Source organism: Pongo abelii, chromosome 4 (genome assembly GCF_028885655.2).
Source record: "Pongo abelii isolate AG06213 chromosome 4, NHGRI_mPonAbe1-v2.0_pri, whole genome shotgun sequence".
NCBI classification, from domain to species: domain Eukaryota; kingdom Metazoa; phylum Chordata; class Mammalia; order Primates; family Hominidae; genus Pongo; species Pongo abelii.
Genome location: NC_071989.2, coordinates 78,789,369 through 78,811,895, shown reverse-complemented (window position 1 = coordinate 78,811,895; position 22,527 = coordinate 78,789,369). Strand labels below are relative to the sequence as shown.

Here is a 22,527-nt window from a genome sequence, read left to right as displayed (position 1 = left end):
TTAAAAATAATTAAAATGTACTTCCTTTTCTAAGCCAGGAACTAAAGACCACTGCAGTAATAAAAACTCTTTCTGAGGTTTAAAAATACAGTGTTTTCATTTGGTATATATTTAGCAGTACATGATACCATTTGTAATAATGTTTAAATATTTTTTACCTTCCAGCATACACCATTTTACACCACTCCTATGGAAATTATTATTACTTATTTCTTTAATTAGTTTTAGAGACAGGGTCTCACTCTGTCACCCAGGCTGGAGCACAGTGGCTTGATCATGGCTCAATGCAGCCTTGACTCCCTGGGCTCTAGCAATCTTCCTGCCTCAGCCTCCCAAGTAGCTAGGACGTCAGGTACACGCCACCATGCCTGGCTAATTTTTTTTTTTTTTTTTTTTTTTTGAGACAGAGTCTTGCTCTGTCGCCCAGGCCGGAGGGCAGTGGCGCTATCTCGGCTCACTGCAGCTGCACCTCCCAGGTTCACACCATTCTCCTGCCTCAGCCTCCCGAATAGCTGGGACTACAGGCGCCCGCCACCGCTCCCAGCTAATTTTTTTGTTTTTTTAGTAGAGACATGGTTTCACCGTGTTAGCCAGGATGGTCTCGATCTCCTGACCTCGGATCTGCCTGCCTCAGCCTCCCCAAGTGCTGGGATTACAGGTGTGAGCCACCGCGCCCGGCCAATTTTTTTTATTTTTGTAGAAACAGGGTCTCTACATGCCAGGCTGGTCTTGAACTCCTGATTTCAAGCAATCCTCCTGCCTTGGCCTCCCAAAGTGCTGGGGTTACAGGTGTGAGCCACCACTTCCAGCCTTACTTATTAATTAAGGCAGATCATGAAACTTCTACTGGGCAAAACCTATCTTAGTATTTGGGATAATGAAATACTTAAAAACTGTTTAAAATTCTATAATTCAAACTTTTCACAATGTAATTAGGCCTTTCCTGATTGAATAAATCCTGGAGTGGTCCAATTTTTAATAGGGAAAGATCAAAACTGAAGGTGCTACTCCAGAAAGGTGGCTCTTTTGTCTTTTATTTTGTCTTTTAAAGAACTGAAAAATTTAGCCAGGCACAGTGGCTCACGCCTGTAATCCTAGCACTTTGGGAGGCCTAGGTGGGTGGACTGCCTGAGCTCAGGAGCTCAAGACCAGCCTGGGCAACATGGCAAAACCTCATCTCTACTAAAAATACAAAAATTAGCCCATCTTGGTGGTACACACCTATAATCCCAGCTACTCAGAAGGCTGAAGCCGGAGAATCACCTGAACCTGGGAGGCAGAATTTGCACCGAGCTGAAGTCATGCCACTATACTCCAGCCTGGGTGGCACAGCAAGACTGTCTCAAAAAAAAAAAGAAAGAAAAATTTAAGCAAAAATTATCTACTTACTTGGGAAACCATTTGGCATGTTCCTTCCAAGGATCATCTCCTTCTTCCCAATTTCCTAAACATCCACCACAGGAAAAACACTGTACCGTGTCCTGTTTACCTATATATGAAGGAAAATATTTAGACTGCCTGGCAGTGGCACCAGGGGGTATGTACACAGAGTTGATTGTTTTGTTCAGGAGCAAGACATGCTCCAGCATGCCTGTGCACTCCCGATCTCATTGGCCTGAGTCTCCATCCTCAATCCCACCACCCAAAATGGGCCCCTCCACCACAGCCGTGCTCCAGGTACAGAACCCTAAGCTGTGTAACACAATATCCTGCCCCAGCTGCCCCCCAGAGCTGGTATGTTGCCCTTTGAGCTCTCAGGGTCAAAGTGATAGGGAAGCAGACTAACACCAGGACCAGCTGAAGTAACGTGCAATTAGAAAACCTACGTTTTAGCCTTGCTGTGACATTTTGGTAGAAACATAGGCATGTTTCTTAAAGTCTCTGAGCCTCCATGAACTCAGCTGTGAAATGGGAGAGAAAGGGGTAAATTCATTGGATAAGAATTAGTACTCACTCTATGCCTAGCATAAAGTAGGCACAGTACTCAGTAAATGATCATTGTTATTGTTAGAATTCTCATTTACATATCATAACCCCTATGGCGGGGCTAGGACAAACAAACAAAACCCTCCAACACTGCAGCAATGAGAAGAATCAAAGAAAGATCATGTAAGAGCAGTAGAAGGAGGATGGGTGAGGAGACTGGGATCAGGATGACCACATGAGTTATTTAATCTTTTCAGGGCCTTAAGAATACAGCCAGTATTTTCTAAGGTCCAAGTTTAAGGAGAAGTAACTTTCTTATTTTATATATATTTGGCAAATTAACACAGGCTGTACTAAATATTAAATGAAGCAAAAATAAAAATATTGATGTTGAATTTTAATAAACTAGACCTTATACCTAATATAACACATTTAACCAGTGAAGGAAGTTTAGCAAAATATTGCAAAAGCAATTGAAAAATGAAACCTAAACTTTAAACACCAGAGAAACACTTCAGAGAATAATTTCAAGGTACCTGTAAAGACAAAGCCGGCCTCTGAGAGCACACAAGGGGATATCCCTTGCACATAAAATGGCCAGTTCTTGAAGGATGCAAGTCTAGCCTCCTCTTCTTGGTACCTCATTTTACCTCCTCTCAGCCTGCTCTTCAGATTCTTCACCCTTATGTCGTACTTGGCAATGTTACCAACATCCTTGTTCAAAAGGAACCCACAATCTGGATGAAACCTCTTGTGGTCTTCTATGGGGAGTCTCGTGAGGCCCGCACCAAAGAGGATTAGGCTACAGCAGAAGCACTGAATACCAGATTTTACCCCAGTGAAGTAAAACCCAGCGGCCGCCATCTCCTGCGGTATCCATGAGCTGTACGGCTCATAAGTCACAAAAGTCTTTAACCTTTTTGCTTCACTGCGCATTTGAGAGTTGTAGCCTTTCTGCATTTTTGCTCGCTCCTTCTGCTCCTCTTCTTCTATTTCCTTTACGAACTGAACTGCATCTAGGCCCAGAAGAGCAGATAGCTCCGGCAGCAAATCATGATCAAACTGGGAGATCCTCTCGTCAGAGGCTTTCTGCTGGGTGGCCATTTTCTGAAAAGGGAAATAAAGCAGGTTGATCCCTTACAGTAAGATTTTTCTTAGAAGAGCATTTCCCACTGTTTCTGAAGAAACCAGGAATTCAAGGAATGCCTGGAATTTCAACACAAAAGATAAATTGTTGGAAAATTATGAAACATCAGTATTCATCTACTTAATCAACAAATATTTACTAAGCACCTACTATATATCAGGTACAGTGCTAGGCATTGGGGATCTAGCAACCAACAAGACAGACACCAATCTGCCTCCATTCATGAAGCTTTCCAGACATTAGTTATGGACACAATGTGGTAACATGAGCATATACTTAACATTTATATTAAAGAAAAACATAGACAAAATTGTATAGCCTGGCAGCAACAATTTGATCAAATTACTCAGTTTTAAAAAATCATTATTTTGTGTTCATGTTTTAAGTCTCAGTGCTCTGGGTGGGCGCGGTGGCTCACGCCTGTAATCCCAGCACTTTGGGAGGCCGAGGCGGGTGGATCACGAGGTCAGGAGATCGAGAACATCCTGGCTAACAAGGTGAAACTCCGTCTCTACTAAAAATACAAAAAATTAGCCGGGCGTGGTGGCGGACACCCGTAGTCCCAGCTACTCGGGAGGCTGAGGCAGGAGAATGGCGTGAACCCAGGAGGCAGAGCTTGCAGTGAGCCGAGATCGTACCACTGCCCTCCAGCCTGGGCGACAGAGCCAGGCTCCATATCAAAAAAAAAAAAAAAGTCTCGGTGCTCTGTGCCAAAGCTGCAGATGCCCCACTATAATTATGGTTATGGGTGTCAAACGTTTTATTTTATAAACTATTTTCCTCTTAACTAAAAATTATAGCCAGGGGAGATGGCTCATGCCCGTAATCCCAGTGCTTTGGGATGCCAAAATGGGAGGATTGCTTGAGGCCAGGAGTTTGACCAGCCTGGGCAACATAGCAAGATCCCATCTCTCTATATGTGTCTGTTTATATATATGTGTATATATAAATAACCTCTCTCTCTATATATTCTCTCTATATATATAAGTAGAAGTGCTTAAAAAATAAAATAAAAAGAACAACAAAAAACAACATCCATGTTGTATTGTTTTAGTACTTCATATTCCTTTTCATTGTCAAATAATATTTCATTATGTGGATATACCACATTTTATTATCATATATACCATATTTTATTCCTCAACCCAGTTGAAGGATATGTGGATTGTTTACACGTTTTGGCTATTATAAATAATACCGCTGTGCACATTAGTGTGCAAGTTTTTATATGGACATTTTTCAGTTTTTTTTTTTCTTGAGACAGGGTCTTGCTCTGTCACCTAGGCTGGAGTGCAGTGGCTTGATCACCATCCACTGCAGCCTCAACTTCATGGGCTGAAGTGATCCTCCCACCTCAGCTTCCCAAGCAGCTGGTACTACAGGAGCACACCACCATTTTTTATGGAGACGGGGGTGTTGGAGGTGTTGGGAGGGGGTCTCCCTATGTTGCCCAGGTTGGTCTCAAACCCCTGGGCTCAAGTGATCCTCCCACCTCAGCCTCCTAAACTGCTGGGATTACAGGCCTGAGCCACCACACTTGGCCCATTTTTCACTCTTAAACTTACAGTTGCATTGTCATATTAAACTAATTAAGTTGATTGCCATTTAATTTTTTATTAGCAGGTATAACAATATATTATGCACCATGGTCCAACGATGACAATAAAGTTTTTCACCACTCTGGGCATTTTACCCACACCAATGTAAACGTCCTTAGGTCCCATAGCACCAAGAGACTCTGCCACCCTTTTCTTTACATCACACTGCTTTAAAGTGACTGTAGATTCTGCTTTCTCATCATCCTAAAGGTTTATTTGTTTAATTCATCGAGACTAGGATACATTAGAAATCTTGGCTGGGCGCAGTGGCTCACACCTGTAATCCCAGCACTTTGGGAGGCCAAGGTGGGAAGATTGCTTGAGCCCAGGAATTTGAAACCAGCCTGGGCAACAAAGTGAGATGAAGTCTTGCTCTGTCTTCCAGGCTGGAGTGCAGTGGTGCAATTTTGACTCACTGCAACCTCTGCTTCCCAGGTTCAAGCAATTCTCCTGCCTCAGCCTCCTGAGTAGCTGGGGTTACAGGCATGTGCCACCATGCCCGGCTAATTTTTTTATTTTTAGTAGAGACAGGTTTCACCATGTTGGCCAGGCTGGTCTCGAACTCCTAACCTCAGGTGATCCACCCACCTCGGCCTCCCAATGTGCTGGGATTACAGGTGTGAGCCACCATGCCCAGCCCTTACCTTTTTTTTTTTTAAATAAGAGACAAGGGCTCACTCTGTTGCCAAGGCTGTAGTACAAGTGCAGTGGCATGATTCTAGCTCACTGCAGCCTCAGATTCCTGGACTTAAGCGATCCTCTTGCCTCAGCCTCTCAAAGTGCTGGGATTACAGGCGTGAGCCATGACACCCGGCCTCCTTTCTTTTGAACGATATTAATCTGTTCATCATTCAGCACAATTTGGAGCAAAGGAGCTAGTAAGTCTTCAACAGCCTCTTACTTCTTCCTGCTCCCCCAGTAGTAGGGTCACACAAAAAGTCTACGAAGGTGAAGGCCCTCTTATCACAGCATCAATCATCACTTAAGTCAAAGACATAAAATTAAGGGATACCTTAGTTTCATCATAGAACCAGTCCAAATGTGCTTGCTTGCATTCTCAACATTTCAGTAACCTCTAGGGAGTATTTCATCTAACAATTATGGGTGGAATTGGGCAGTTCCCCTTTACAAGGTATGTTTTATGTCCTCCCACCTTTGTGTAGCTCAACCGATTTGGAATTTGCTCGGCTAACCACATTCCGGCAAAAGCTGAAGCTAATTGAAGATCTTCAACGAATTCAGCTAATTAAGACCAAGCACACCCTTTCATCTGAAGGTACATTTGACAGTACCTAATACAAGGAAAAGAGCTCCTTTGTCATTCATGTATATCCAGCCCAGCAGTGGTTCTGCAGGAAGCTCTGTCAGTCCACAGGCAACTTCACTCTTGTGTAGTTCTCTGTTTCAGTTGTCTCTTGATGCCCTCCCACTGTAGTTTCTTTGGTGATTATCTACCAGATGAGGGTCACATTCCCATCAGAAGAAATATCTGCCCAACTCCCCTTTGGCATCATGTTCCTTCCCTTTACAGAAGGAACTTGGTGGACTTGGCAACGCAGGGCTCTTTTTTAGTTACTTTCATTTTTGCCAAAGCAGCCTAACCAGCCAGGGAACTGTATTCTTGGCTGACTTCCTCTGTGTCTGGATTTCTTTTTAAATCTATTTAGTGATTTCCTCTTGCTCTGCATCAACCACCTTCAAGTTCCATTGTCATCCCTTTCTTCCCATTGAGAGTTGTAGCACTTCAGCAAATTCAAACAGGGATTCCCCAGCAACCAGCCTGGCACCAGTGGCTCTAAATCTTTCCCCACTTTTCATCTTTCTCCCAAACAAAGCCTTAGCTATCATTTAAATTATAAAGTAAAAAACTGGGGGGCCAGGAGCAGTGGCTCACACCTGTAATCTCAGAACTTTGGGAGGCTGGGACGGGCGGATCACTTGAGTTCAGGAGTTCAAGACCAGCCTGGCCAACATGGCGAAACCCCATCTCTACTAAAAATACAAAAAAATTAGCCGGGTGTGGTGGTGCATGCCTGTAATCCCAGCTACTCAGGTGGCTGAGGCACAAGAATTGTTTGAACCCAGGAGGCAGAGGTTTCAGGCTTCAGTGCCACTGCACTACAGCCTGGGCAACAGTGTGAGACCCTGTCTCGGAAAAAAAAAAAACCTGGGGCCAGGCGTAGTTGCTCACACCTGTAATCCCACCACTTTGGGAGGCCGAGGCAGGCAAATCACTTGAGCCCAGGAGTTCAAGACCAGCCTGGGCAACATGGTAAGACTCCAGCTCTACAAAATAATTTTTTTAAAAGTTAGGCAGCCGTGATGGTGTGCGCCTGTAGACCCAGCTACTTGGGAGACTGAGGTGGGAGGATCTCTTGAGCCCAGGAGGTTGAGGCTATAGTGAGCCGTGATCGAGACACTGCACTCAACTTGGGTGACAGTGAGACCATGTCTCAAAAACAAAAAAAAAGTAATGATCCTATTCACAGTACCCTCTTCATCAATTACACGGGTTTGGATCATTGAAAAGACTTAGAAGACTCCGCATAGTATCCTCACGTATCTTTTAATAAAGGTAAAGGATAGATACAAAAAAAAAAAAAAAAAAAAAAAAAACCCAACAAACCAAAAGGCAAGTGAAACACCGTGCCCAGTTCCTAGGGTCCTTTTGCAGCCACAGAGGATATGGAAGGTGTGCTTCATCTTTAAGCAATGAACCAGCTAGATGATACATGCAAGACACCTTGGTCTCAGGAGAACTGTAACCTCATCTGAGGCTCTTTTATACTCCTCTGATCAGATAGCCAACACCAGCTTGCACACCAGGGCTCAAAACCAGAAACAAGCTGGTATAGTCAAGCTAGGGCAGTGGCATGTACCTGTAATCCCAGCTACTTGGGAGGCTGAAGTGGGAGGATCACTTGAGCCCAGAAGTTCAAAGCCAATGAGATTTCATCTCCAAAAAGAAAGAAACAAGAAACAGGCTGCTCCCTGGTCTGTCTCCCACCCCAGCACAGGACTCTATTAATCACTGGCTAGTACATTTCATTTAGGTTTGGCCAAGGAACAGCACCAAGGCTTCAGGCCTCCCCAGAGATAAATGAGTACAGGGTTGCAGCAGACCAGCAGACATCGATCCTGTCTGACACATCGAAGTTTGGTGGTCAATCATGCCAGTCTAGAGGCTGTTTCTGGGGGAGAAGTAATTTCCAAGGCCCTTTCCAGGTCTAATATTCTTTGACTACAGTGCTAAGAGTGCCATTGAGGCAACTGTGCCATGGAGCTAGGATTTAAACCCAAATCTGTGTGACTCCAGTGTCTGTCCTCTTTCTTCCATACCATCCTGCCTCCAAAGAGAGAGACAATAGCAAGACAAAGAAGGGGCCATAGGTTTAGGTGTGGAAGAAAAGCACCTTTGCCAGGGATAGTAATTTACTTACCTGGGGTTTATCCACAGTTCTAGTCTAATAGAGGAGAATGCTGGCCAGCGGAAGGAAAGTATGTGGCTGAAGAACAAATGCTCTGTCCGTCCTTTAGTAGGAAGCAGTGAGAAAATATTTAAGGAACTGAAACACAAAACAAATTGCGCAGTCAGAGACTTTACCAGTAAATGCTCTAAGGTCTTGAGTCAACAGGATTTAATCAGGACCCAAAAGGAGTAATGAAACCTACGGAGTCTCACGCCAGAAGTATTTTATTCTAGTTTTTTTGTTTCTGTTGTTTTTGAGACAGTGTCTCACTCTGTCGCCCAGGCTGGAGTACAGTGGCACAATCCTAGCTCACTGCAGCCTCAAGCTCCCAGACTGAAGTGATCCTCCCATCTCGACCTCCCAAAATGCTAGGATTATAGGCATGAACCACCACACCCGGCCTTTATTCTAGTTTGTTAAGATTGGTTAATAGTTAAGGTGCTAGTGTCTTATTTCTGTTATAGTAACAGTTTCTATCTTTCTGGTAGCTTTTAGGATCTTTTCTCCTAAGTGTAGATCTCTCTACATTCATTGGGCTGGGTCAATGGGCATTTTCAGTCTGAGCTCTTGGGTGTCCCATCAAGCCTGAGAAATTACCTTCTGTTATTTCTTTGATAACTTCCTACTGTCTGTTACTCTCGTTTTACTCTTTTGGTATTCCCACTATTCAGGTGAGAAATTAATTGATCACTTTTTTTTTCATATATTCTTTTCCTACTTTCTAAGGGTCTCGGTCTGTCATCCAGGCTGGAGTGCAATGGCACAATCACAGCTCACTGCAGCCACCACCTCCTGGACTCAAGTGATCCTCCCACCTCAGCCTCCCAAGTTATGGGACTACAGACATGTGCTACCATGCACAGCTAATTTTTTATTTTACTTTGTGTAGAGATGGGGGTCTCGCCATGTTGCCCAGGCTGGTCTCAAACTCCCAGGCTCAAATGATCTGCCAGCCTCAGCCTCCCAAAATGCTGGGATGACAGGTGTGAGCCACCACACCCAGCTGTCCTCTCCTTTATATTCCAGCTCTCCAATCTAGTTTAAAATTTCAGCAATTATAATTTCCCACAGCTCTTTCTTTTCTGTTCCTTATTTTCATAGTGTCAATTTTTTTAACCAGTGCCATCGTCCTGAATCTGTTGTATGATACTAATGTTTAAGTTCCTGTTTCCTGAATTATGTTTCCTCAAAGGTTTTTACTACTTACCTTGGTGTTTACTTTTCATATTATCAACTTTCCTCAAATGTGTAGTGATCCTGGGTTTTCAACTCATGTTTAAGAATTGGGTCATTTAAAAACACATTGGTCAAACTAATCGTTAAAAAATCAAGAGTCACAGGAGTGGGACTTGAACCTGGGCCTTTCACTCTATAGAGAACAAGAATTACCTAATGTCAGAATGTCAGAGAAAGATCTCAGAAAATGATTTCAAGTTACTTGGGTTTTGTTTTGTTTTGTTTTTGGAGATAGGGTCTCACTTTGTCACCCAGACTGGAGTGCAGTGGCACAATCTCGGTTCACTGCAGCTTGGACCTCCCAGGCTCAAGTGATCCTCTCATCTCAGCCCCACAAGTAGCTGGGACTACAGGCATGCACCACTACGCCTGGCTAATTTTTGTATTTCTAGTAGAGACAGGGTTTCGCCATGTTGCCCAAGCTGGTCTCGAACTCCTGACCTCAAGCCATTTGCCCACCTCAGTCCCCCAAAATGCTGGGATTACAGTCATGAGCCACTGGGCCTGGCCCGTTATTTGTAAAGACAAAGCTAGCAGCCAAAAACTTACTTGGAACGTTCCTTGGACATAAAATCACCATTTCTTAAAAGGATTCTTAGTTTTGGGGTGCCAGTGCCCACACTGGTTCTCTAGGTCAGCTAAGAGAAAGCAATGTGTTCAATTTTGGGGGGAGCAGGGAAGACTCCTGTAATTTTTTGCCCCAGGGTAAACACTTGCGTGTCAAATATTCTGATCATGGGGTAGAGAGAGCTGACTGTCCCATGCATGGGCTTCCAATTAGTCCCTCAATTTTCAGCCCTTCATATCACTCCAGCCCTCCTTCCTATCTGTCATCCTGTGTCCGCAGTTACTCCAAGCTTCTCCATAGGGCAGATAGTCTCTCATAGGAGACTCCATATTCAGGTAGCGGTTTCCTTGGGCTGCTTCCTTCCTGACTACTACTCCATATAGTTTCTACTTTCCAAGAATGTGTTAAAATATTCTATGTGCTACTGGTCCCATTTCTGTTTTATTTTTATTTTTTGATCTTTAAGCTCTGTTGGACTTGACATTCTTGTTTTCTTAATTTTCCTGGGTTTATACTTTTAAGAATCAGTAATATTGTGTATTTATTACCAAAAACACGAACTAAAATTTACATATAGAGACTGTAAAGGAAAAACCATTTCTCTACTCACATTTCTGACATCAAATATATGGGTTTTCCACCAACCAATTCTCCAATTCTCCACAGACAGCAGCTGAGTGTCCTACAATTTTACTCAATTCTGATGCTAACTAACTAGAGTTATTGCAGACCCCACGGGTTAGGGACTCAGCCCCCAAGACTGCCCCCTACTTCGGATGCCAGCCACAACTATTAGGACCTCAGGGCACCCACACTTCTGTCCGAGTTCACTACAAATCATGGGTATCTGCAACCCCCTCAGGTTCGATAATTTCTTTCTTGAGGGTTGGGGGAGTTTAGGAGCGGAGGCTTAATAGGCAAAAGAAAGAAAAACAAGAACAGATCTCTCCCTTGTGAGGGGCTTCCGAAAGGAAAATCCGGCCTGGGGTGGACTGCACCGGATTTTATAGGCAGGCCTGAGGAGGCGGCGTCTGATTTGCGCAGAGCCCACAGGTTGGTTTGAACAGGTGTGACGTTTACATAGCACGTGGGGAAGGTTGGTCGCCCCACCCTAATCTTACTATGACAAAGGGCAGAGTGACCTTGACATGCCATGTGCTTTCCAGAGCAAGGGCAGAGAGTGACGCTCACTGTGGTGGGGGAGGAGACCCTCTTCCTAGAAAATCACGACATCATGTCCCTGTGCTATATCCCTGGTTACTACAGCATTCTTTGTTCTTGCCTAACAAGATTACTTCCCTGAACTGTAAAACCCCCTCAGTACTGCACACAGAGAGAGGATAGGAGACATGGTGGTCGTGGATAGGAAATGAGGGAATTACGATAGGAAAGTTGGAGGTCCTGTTGCCGACACCCCTTAGGGTGGTCGGAGGCTGGGGTCAGTCCAGAAGCCTTCGGATGGCACCAGGAGGTAGCCCCAGCCAGAAATCCTCAGTTGCTCCAGGACTTCTTCCAGCCCCACACGACAGCTTGGTCCTCTGTAAAAGGAAACTGGTTCAAACATGGCCAATATGCCCAGCAGCCCGTGGGTATTGGGGGGTTCTCCATGTTCTCCCCAGCAAGCCTGTCCCCCAAGACTTGTAAGGCTGGCAGCCATGCTCATAATTTTTAAACGGCTAATTAGTGAAGGCAGAGTTTTCCCATTCACAGAAGCAGAAGGGGGCCCAGTGTTTGGTTTGGTTTGATTCTAAAATGGAGGCCAAGAGCCTCGAAATCAAAGGACAGAGTTGAAGTCCGCCCCTCTACTCACGTTTCCAATGAATGCACCTCGGAATCCCAGACGAAGTCCCCAATATGAAGTGGCATTGTTGTCTGGGGTCAATACCCGGGGTTCGTCGTCTCGCACCAACAAGGTTAAGGACACGGATACACACGAGGAGTGGGTTTAGGAGCAGAGGTTTAACAGGCAAAAGAAAAAGGAGAACAGCTCTCTCCCTTGTGAGAGAGAGGGGCTTCCGAAAGGAAAATCCCAGGTTCGATCATTTCTTATAATGGCTCACAGAACTCAGAAACTTTACTTATGTTTACTGCTTTATTATAAAGGATACAGATGAACAGGCAGTTGAAGAGGTACACAGGGCAAGGTCCAGAAGGGACCCAGGTGAGCACAGGACCTTTTGTCTTCATGCAGTTTGAGGTGCATCGCCTTCTTGGTATGTGGTTGGGGTTAACCAAACCAAAAGCTCTCCAAACCTGTGGTTTATTTTTTAATGGAGGTGCCATCACTTAGGGATGATTGGTTAAATCACCGGCAATTGGTGGTTAGTCAATCTCCAGCCCTTTTACCCTCTTTGGAGGTCAAGGGGTGGGGCTGCAAATCCCAGACCTCTAATCATGCCTTAGTCTTTCAGGGGATAGCCCCCATCCTGAAGTTGTCTAAAGGATCCCAGCCACCAGTTAGCTCATTGTCATACACTCTTATCACTTGGAGTTTCCAAAGGTCTTAGAAGCTCTTGTGTCAGGAACCAAGACCAAGTATTCTAATAAAAGATGTTTCTATCACCCCTGTCACTCAGGAAATTACAAGGGTTTCTGGAGATCTGTGCCAGGAACTGGATGAAGATCAAATATATATATATTTATTATATCACAATATTGCAGGCTACTACTTGCCAGGCACAATTCTAAGCACTTTACATGTGTCCACTTAATTCCTTTAACAGTCCAAATCAGCTATTGCTGTATCTCCATATTACAGATAAGGAAACTCAAGCACATAGGGGTTAAGGTTAACCAGCGATTTGGCTAGTCTGTACTTTTACCTGATGTTGTGCTGCCATACAGACTAGACTTTTTTTTTTTTTTTTTTAGACTGAGTCTTGCTCTGTTGCCAGGCTGGAGTGCAATGGTGTGATCTCAGCTCACTGCAACCCCCGCCTCCCGGGTTCAAGTGATTCTCTTGCCTCAGCCTCCCTAGCAGCTGGGACTACAGGCACATGCCACCTTGTCCAGCTAATTTTTGTATTTTCACTAGAAACGGGGTTTCACCGTGTTGACCAGGATGGTCTCGATCTCTTGACCTCGTGATCCACCCACTTCAGCCTCCCCAAATGCTGGGATTACAGGCGTGAACCACAGCACCTGGCCAAGACTAGATTTTGAAGAAAAGGCAATCCAGATGTCCTAGAAGGTTAATTTCCTCTTTTTGGTGGTTTAGCAAATTTCTGAGTTAGTAAGGCTTCTAGCTGTTATCAGCAGCATTAGTATGTGAACCATAGCTAAGCTGTAGTCCAACAAGGCCATTTCTTCAACAGAGAAGCAAACGTTGTTAAATAATCGACCAGGTATTCATTGGCTCCCTCTTTTTGTATCAACATGCACAATTGTTACAGTGTCAAGTGTTTGTTGGAACAACTTTCCATGGTGCATCCAGCTGTGCCTAGACCAGCAGGTCTTTTTCCAGAAGTCCAGATGGCAGGGGAACCTCTTCACATTGTTGACCCTTCTCCCTGTAATTTTTTTCCCAATAAACCTTTTCATTATGTTGCTGTATTTATACCCAAATACACATTACATTTATTTTAGCACCTTGTACATTTTGTTGCCCTTATAAATTGGAGGGGTTTTAAAAACTATTTTTTATTCTCAATATTCATTGATGATGTATAGGACTCCTTCTGGCCTGTTTAATATATGATTATAAATCCCCCTGAATTTTCTTAGATGTTTGTATTATCTGATTATGACAGTTTTGTCTTTTACATTATTTACTGCCTTGTTGCATTGATTAGGTCCTCTAATATAATGTTGCTTAATAATGAAGATAGATATCCTATCTTATTCTTGACTTTTGGTATAAATTCTTCTAAAGTTTGAGCATTAAATATGATGTTTGTTGTAGATTTTTAGTGGCTACTCTTTAGCAGTTAAAGTAACTTCTCTTTTACTTCCAGTGACACTACTACCTAATTTGAAGAGAGGATTTGGAGTTCTGAGTTTTAAAATAATATTGTTTTCAAACACATTTTTAGCTAAAAAATACACACACATAGGGCAGTGTTTTAAAGTTTGGCTACTTCACGGCATATGTGTATACTCACTGAGGTTTTAATTTAATGGCTTATTGGTCATTCATGTATCTTCTTTGGTAAGGTAATTAAATTCTATTTTTTTTATTTTAAAGACAGAGTCTCACTTTGTCACCCAGGTTGGAGTGCAGTGGCACAATCTCAGCTCATTGCAACCTCTGCCTCCCGAGTTCAAACGATTCCCCCTGCCTCAGCTTCCCGAGTAGCTGGGATTACAGGCGCCCGCCACCATGCCCAGCTAATTTTTGTATTTTTAGTAGAGACAGGGTTTCACCATGTTAGCCAGGCTGGTCTTGAAGTCCTGACCTCGTGATCCACCCACCTCGGCCTCCCAAAGCGCTGAGATTACAGGTGTGAGCCACTGCACCTGGCCGTAATTAAATCCTTGACCCATTTTAAAATTGCGTGTTTTCCTTTTTATTATTATAAGAATTATTTATATATTTTACATACTAGTCCTTTGTTAGATATTTACATTGCACATATATTCTCTCAGTGTGTTAACCATCTTTTCATTTTTTTAATGGTGTCTTTCAAAAAGAAGTTTTTAATTTTGATGGAGTCCAATTTTAATTTTTGTTATGATTGATAGTTTTTGTGTCCTAAGAAATCACTATCTAAAGTTGTGAAGATATTCTGAAAGTTAACATTTGTATTGTACAATATCAACTGTTAGTTGAGGATGTGGAGCAACTGGAAGCTCATACATTAGTTGTGGGAATTTAAAATGGTATTAATACAATGTCTTCGGAAAAACAGTTCACTGGTGTCATGGAAAGCTAAGTATACTCTTGCCATGCAATCTAGCAATTCCATTCCTACATATTTACTCAAGAAAAATGAAAACACATGAACACACAAAGATTTATACAATAACGCTCATAGCAACTTTATTCATAATAACCAAAAAAATCAGAAACAACCCAATGTCCACTGGGGATAAACACATGGATAAACTATGTATCCATAAATGAAGTACAGGTGGTAAAAAGAAGCAAAGTATTGATATATGCAACAAATGAATAAGCTCAAAAACATTGTGCTAAGCAAAAAAAGCCATACATATCATTTAATTTTTAAAAATTGTATATAACAGACAAATCTCATCTACAGTAACAGAAAACAGATCAATGTCACCGGCGGGTGGAATTCCTAGGCGGTACTGACTGCAAAGGAGCCCTTCTGGAGTGATGAAGATGTTCTCTCTTAATTGTGGTGGTCGTGGCATGGGTACAGAACACTTGTCAAAAGGCATGGAATTACTAAAGATGGGAGCATGTTTATTGGATGTTAATTATAACTCAATAAAATTGATTTTTAAAAATTCTAAGTACTTATATAAATACATTAATGTTTACAGAGCATTAAGAGTAGTGAAAAAGGTTGGGCGCAGTGGCTCATGCCTGTAATCCCAGCACTTTGGGAGGCCGAGGCGGGTGGATCACGAGGTCAGGAGATCTAGACCATCCTGACTAACACGGTGAAACCCCGTCTCTACTAAAAATACAAAAAAAAATTAGCCGGGCGTGGTGGCAGGCGCCTGTAGTCCCAGCTACTCGGGAGGCTGAGGCAGCAGAATGGTGTGAACCCGGGAAGCAGAAATTGCAGTGAGCCGAGATGGCGCCACTGCACTCCAGCCTGGGTGACAGAGCGAGACTCTGTCTCAAAAAAAAAAAAAAAAAAAAAGAGAGAAGAGAAAAAAAAATTCCATGTTTGAGGTTTGGTTTTTTTTTTTTTTTTTTTTTTTTTTGAGACGGAGTCTCGCTCTGTCGCCCAGGCTGGAGTGCAGTGGCGCCATCTCTGCTCACTGCAAGCTCTGCCTCCCGGGTTCACGCCATTCTCCTGCATCAGCCTCCCGAGTAGCTGGGACTACAGGCGCCCGCCACCACGCCCGGCTAATTTTTTGTATTTTTAGTAGAGACGGGGTTTCACCGTGTTAGGATGGTCTCGATATCCTGACCTCGTGATCCGCCGGCCTCAGCCTCCCAAAATGCTGGAATTACAGGCCTGAGCCACCGTGCCCAGCCGAGATTTGTTTTTTTATAAAGTTACCTGAATTTGTTTTTTAAGTTTAGTAGAATTCTTTTATCAGGACCTGTTTTTAAGTTACCTATGTACCTCTCTAAATGGGATTACAGGCAGTAGCTCTCACACTTCAACATTTATTGTAACCACCTGGAGGATTTGTTAAAGCAGATAGCTAGACCCACCCTCAGAGTTTCTGATTCAACAGGCCTGTGATGGGGCTCAAGAACTTGCTTTTTTTTTTTTTGAGATGGAGTCTCACTCTGTTGCCCAGTCTGCAATGCAGTGGTGTGATCTTGGCTCACTGCAACCTCTGCCTCCCGGATTCAAGTGATTCTCCTGCCTCAGCCTCCTGAGTAGCTGGGATTACAGGTGCCCTCCACCATGCCCGGCTAATTTTTGTATTTTTAGTAGAGACAGGGTTTCACCATGTTGGTCAAGCTGGTCTCGAACTCTTGACCTCGTGATCTACCCACCTCAGCCTCCCAAAGTGCTGGGATTACAGGCGTGATGTACCGTGCCGGCCAAGAATTTGCATTTCTAATGACTTCTTGGGTGATGCTAATGCTACTTACTGGTCCAAACACTACATTTAGAGTCACTGACTGTAGAGATCCTTAAAAGATCCCTAGTCCTCCAAAGAGTCAATTCTTAATGCTTAAAACTTGAACTAGGCTGGGCACAGTGGCTAATGTCTGTAATCCCAGCACTTTGGGAGGCCTAGGAGAGAGGACCGTTTGAGGCCAGGAGTTGAGACGAGCCTGGACAGCACAGCAAGAGTCCATCTCTTAAAAAAAAAAAAAAAATTCAGCCAGCCATGGTGGTGCACACCTGTAGTCCTAGCTACTTGAGAAGCTGAATTGGGAGGATCACTTGCGCCCAGGAATTCAAGGCTGCAGTGAGTTGATTGTGCCATTGCACTCCAGCCCGAGAGACAGAGTGATACTGCCTCAAAAAAATAAAAATTTAAATTTAAAACAGAAGCACAAAAAACCTAAATTATCCCCTAAGGCTGGCCACGGTGGCTCACGCCTGTAATCCCAGCACTCTGGAAGGCCAGGGTGGGTGGATCACTTGAGGTCAGGAGTTCCGAGACCAGCCTGGCCAACATGGTAAAACCCCGTCACTACTAAAAATACAAAAATTAGCCGGCCATGGTGGCCCATGCCTGTAGTCCCAGCAACTTAGGAGGCTGAGGCAGGAGAATCACTTGAACCCAGGAGGCGGAGGTTGCAGTGAGCCAAGATCATGCCACTGCACTCTAACCTGGTTGACAGAGCAAGACTCACAAAAACAAAAACAAAAAATAAATAAATTATCCCCTAAGAGGAGTATATCCCAGGAAAGTATAACACCTGAAACTTAAAAGATTATCTGCCCTGATGATAAATGATAAAAAAGAGACAGGCCAGGCCAAAGTTTGTAAACTGGTGGCCTGAAGATAAGTTTTATTTAGCCTCTGTGTTTTTCTAAATTAGATGCCAACATCTCAAACTTGGGAGAATTCACTTTAAAAATCCAGTTTTTATGGCTGGGCACAGTGGCTCACGCTTGTGATCCCAACACTTTGGAAGACTGAGGTGTGCAGATTACTTGAGCTCAGGAGTTCAAGACCAGCCTGGGCAACATAGGAAGACACTGTCTCTACAAAAAGAAACTTTTTAAAAATTAGCCAGGCACAGTGGCACACACCTGTGGTCCCAGCTACTAGGGAGTCTGAAGTGGGACCATCACTTGAGTCTGGAAGGTCGAGACTGCAGTGAGCCATGATTGCACCAATGCACTCCAGCCTGGGGAACAGAGCAAGGCCTTGTCTCAAAAAAAAAAAAAAAAAATCCAGTTTTTAGTTTCTCTTTAAGTATCATTCCCAGAAGAAAAAAATAGGCTGGGGCCAAATAATGGTTACCTCACTTTAAAAACTTTATTTTAATATTTTTTTGAATTAAGTAACAAAATTTAAAAGATACAAAAGGATGTACAGTGAAAAGTGTATCTCCTTTCTATCCCTGATCCCCAGCCTCTCAGAGGCTGCCTCCTTTAGATGGGATTGGGTGCTTTCCAGATGTCCCCACTCTGCATCAACTGGCCGCCTTTCACTTATCTGCATTAACTGCCTGACCCCTTTAGACATCTAAGCTGCCTCCCGACCCATTTTACCATGCCTCTCCTGCAACCCCATAACACTTGGCATGTCGTTAGCACTTTCACACAAGCTTCTTTGCAAGGCTGTGTCTTTTTAGATGGGGAGATTCACAGATGCATGAGGTTAGGTTTACATCTTGACTATCTACATCCCAGATAACTAGGATCGTGTCAGACTTACGGCAGATGTACAAGTTTGTTGAATGAATTAATAAATTAATGAATGGGCAAATTGTGTATTGTTTCCAGGGTCCTGAGGTGTGACGCAAATAGCAATTCAGTCAGGTGAAATCAATAATTTAGAACCCATCAGGATCCTAGCCGAGTCCCCAGTCCATCTTGTAATACTTCTCCCCAGAACAGACTTAGATTACCTGGAAATAATGAATCCTCTGCCCTTACAGAACTGGATTCAAAGCAGGTACTAGGGCACTCTAAGACTACTTCTCAGAAGTGTGACAACCTCCTGTACCCTTTTTCTCCTTACTACAGGGCCCAAGGACTGAAACTTCTTACCTTTTCTCCTAAACTCTGCCACCCACTAATGGCCTCAGGACTGGGATTCCACTAACCCACTCCCCAAGGGCTGCTTGCACCCTTTCTTTGTCACCACTCATGAAATCATTTCATGCTATGAATTTGCCAACCGTTCTAGAGATAAAGCTGAACACAGACATGACCACAAACATGAGGAAGTTATAAAGTATTGAGAAATCCTTCTAGAAGCGGATGCAATGCCACACCACTGAGCACGCGATCTGGCTTCCTGAGCAGTTACCAAAGGACGAGATGACACAGCCCTGTGGGCAAACTAGGATCAACGGGAAATGGAAGAACTTAGGAAAGTAAGTTACTTCTCCTTCCTCCCTTCAATGGACTGCTCAGAGGGGCAGTTTCTCCTTATAAACCTTCGGGAGAAGCCCCACACTCTAAGTGAACACACTTGCTGGGAGGCTCCTGTATCTCATCACAGCTTGTCATGAAGCCCAGCCACTGCAGTAACGCAATGCATCACGTTTTTCCTTGCGTTGCTTTCCCTTTTCTTCCACAATCTCCCCCCCTAGATCTGCCCCTCCCTAATAAAGTAACAACACTTTCATCTTTGCCTCAGGGTCTACTTCCCAGGGGACCTAAGTTAAGAAATTCTTGTTGGCCAGGTGTGGTGGCCACGCCTGTAATCCCAGCACTTTGGGAGGCTGAGGCAGGTGGATCACGAGGTCAGGAGATTGAGACCATCCTGGCTAACACAGTGAAACCCCATCTCCACTAAAAATACAAAAAATTAGCCAGGCGTGGTGGCGGGCGCCTGCAGTCCCAGCTACTTGGGAGGTTGAGGCAGGAGAATGGCATGAACCCGGAAGGCGGAGCTTGCAGTAAGCCGAGCTCGTGCCACTGCACTCCAGCCTGGGTGACAGAGCGAGACTCCGTCTCAAAAAAAAAAAAAAAATTCTTCTTGCTGTAATTTATTGTTGTTGTAATTTTTGTTTGTTGTAATTTCTAGGGTAACCACTAAAAGAATAAAAACAAAGTATACAATCTTCAAACTAGTAAGGAAAAACACAGAATGGTAGAAAGTAAGTAATCAAAAAGAAGGCAAGAAGGAAAAGATAGTGTCAAATATGCAGTTAAAAAATTAAAAAAAAAAAGGAAAGATGGAATTGTTGGAACCAATAACACAAAGATAATACATTTAAACCCAAATATATCAGTGGTAATCTTTTAATAAGCAAATATAAATATATTAAATATAAAATGTACACAGTAAATATAAATGAACTAAATGCTTTAGTTAAAAGACAAACAGAATAAAAATTATGAAATAAAAATGTATACACTTGAAAGTATTTAAAATAAATCTAATTTTCATAATGAATTTTAAGCATTAAGGAGTTCTGTAACCGAATAGTGGAACTCAGAAAGACATCCTATTCAGAAGGATCTCTCATGTTAATAGTTTCCTTCACTATTGTAGTATACTGTAGAGTTTCAAGAAAAAAATGAAAAGCCAAAACTGTCTTATATTACCATTTCTATTTCTGCAATCTTCAACAAACCAAAATTTTCTCTATAATTGTGAAAAAAGAACTCCTCCTTAAGCATAACTAAAATTTTGCCTTAACCTTATCAAATACCCACAACTGTAGAAAGAGATAAAGCTGTTAACAGAGACATGGATATCCCTTTTTATCAGGTCAAGAGGGTAAATCTCTAATAGAGAATTCTGGTAACTTTTCAATAGGTAACTAATGAAGGCCTTCCTTCTAAACCAGATAGGAGGAGATAGAATGCTCTGAGTATTAAAGGCATCTCCTGCAAGTCACTGATACCTTTTTTGACAGAGCAGATGAAGAAAATAGCAGTTACCAGGTTACCTATAGCTGACATCTGTTTCCACATAAAGAACCACTGGGTCCAGGCTCATGTAGTATGACTCCTGAGAGAAACTCCTGTTACTCTGATCAGTGTGTGTGTGTGTGTGTGCGCACGCGCGCGCGCACGTATTAAAAATGCATATTCCTCTGTGTGTGTGTGTGTGTGTGTGTGTGTGCGTGCACGGGCGCACGTATTAAAAATGCATATTCCTGGGCTCCCCTCAAGATTTATTGAATAGACTCTCCAGGGTGGGATTACGTTGTCTTTACTGATAATGTTCTTAACTGAAAATTCTTAGTTATAAAATCACAAATTTCGGCCAGGCACTGTGGCCGAGGTGGGTGAATGACCTGAGGTCAGGAGTTGGAGACCAGCCTGATCAACAAGGTGAAACCCCGTCTCTAGCAAAAATACAAAAATTAGCCAGGCATAGTGGCAGGCGCCTGTAGTCCCAGCTACTCGGGAGGCTGAGACAGGAGAATTGCTTGAGCCCGGCGGAGGTTGCAGTGAGCCAAGATCACACCACTGCACTCCAGCCTGGGCGATGGAGCGAGACTCCGTCTCAAAAAAAAAACTAACAAATTTCGTAGTGAAACTCAATCTAGAGTACCTGAAGTTTATATACATAAAATATACATACCTTTGCTATGAAAGCCTGATATAATTTTTTTTTTTTTTTTTGAGATGGAGTCTCGGTCTGTCACCCAGGCTGGAGTGCAGTGGAGCGATCTCGGCTCACTGCAAGCTCCGCCTCCCGGGTTCATGCCATTCTGTCTCAGCCTTCAGAGTAGCTGGAGCTACAGGCGCCCGCCACCACGCCCGGCTAATTTTTCGTATTTTTAGTAGAGACGGGGTTTCACCGCGTTAGCCAGGATGGTCTCGATCTCCAGACCTCGTGATCCGCCCGTCTGGGCCGAAAGCCTGATTTACTCTTAACTGGGTATAACCAGAAAAGGGTTCTGCCTATAATGATATATCTGCATTGAATCTAAAACACAGACTTCATCATACATTCTCACCTAAATTTCTCTGATGACCCAGAGTAAAGCAAAAGGTTTAGCATATGAGAGTGAAAGGATCTGAATCTCACTTTCTGTCAAACTTTTAGAGCTCTGTTAACCATGGTTAGTATCAACTATGATTTCAGGCAACTTTGCTTATAGTAAAAATAACTCGTAATTGTTACGTAACTGGATTGGGATGCACTATAAATAATCTAATGGAGACTTCAAGCTTTAGGCTTTCCTGAGTGTAGTGACTCTTGACACATCCCTTGTGGATACCCTGGAAGCTGTGTTTATGGAATTGTTAAGAGATATTGGTTCCTTCATGCCTGTGGAGGATCTTAGCTCCTTGTGCCTAAATTGTACTAGTGGACTGCTACAAGGACTTCCACTGCTAATGAGGACTGCTTGATGCTGTGCTGGCAGGCTGTTGTTTCTGTTTAATATCCTTCTGAGTAAGCGGGTACCAAGTATGGCCATGGCAGTCTTGTGAGTTTGAATGTTTAATATAAAGTGACTTCTGTTGGTCATAGCCACAAATAATTTCAGATGTACTAACTTGATAAACATAATCCAGATGTTTGGTTAAATCTAAAAAGACCTCTTTGGTGGATGTAGCAGTACATCATTTCGTATGTATTAATTTCATAACTTTTTTTTTTTGAGATGGAGTCTCACTCTAGGGTGGAGTGCAGTGGCATGATCTTGGCTCACTGCAACCTCCACCTCCCAGGTTCAAGCGATCCTCCTGCCTCAGCCTCCCAAGTAGCTGGGACTACAGGCATGAACCACCATGCCCGGCTAATTATTTTTTGTATTTTTAGTAGTGACGGGGTTTCACCATGTTGGCCAGGCTGGTCTCGAACTCCTGACCTCAGGTGATCTTCCACCTCAGCCTCCCAAAGTGTTGGGATTACAGGCGTGAGCCACAGCGCCCAGCCTAATTTCAT

At 43.4% G+C, this 22,527-nt stretch overlaps 1 protein-coding gene across 2 annotated transcripts in view; it reads right to left on the bottom strand.

The window, feature by feature from the left end:
- The window catches only part of NAIP (NLR family apoptosis inhibitory protein), a 49,529-nt gene extending 41,272 nt beyond the window's left edge, over positions 1-8,257 (bottom strand). Inside the window, exons 1-3 of one of the 2 annotated variants that reach the window (XM_002815630.6) lie at positions 8,112-8,257; positions 2,463-3,033; positions 1,390-1,489 (exon numbers count right to left, since the gene is read on the bottom strand). In XM_002815630.6, the coding sequence (XP_002815676.4) occupies positions 1,390-1,489; positions 2,463-3,030 (668 nt within the window). In that variant the 5' untranslated portion in view covers positions 3,031-3,033; positions 8,112-8,257. Of the gene's footprint in view, positions 1-1,389; positions 1,490-1,826; positions 1,902-2,462; positions 3,034-8,111 lie in introns of those variants that run through there. The other variant, XM_063724139.1, reaches the window with a different exon arrangement.
- Positions 8,258-22,527: the final 14,270 nt, after the last annotated feature.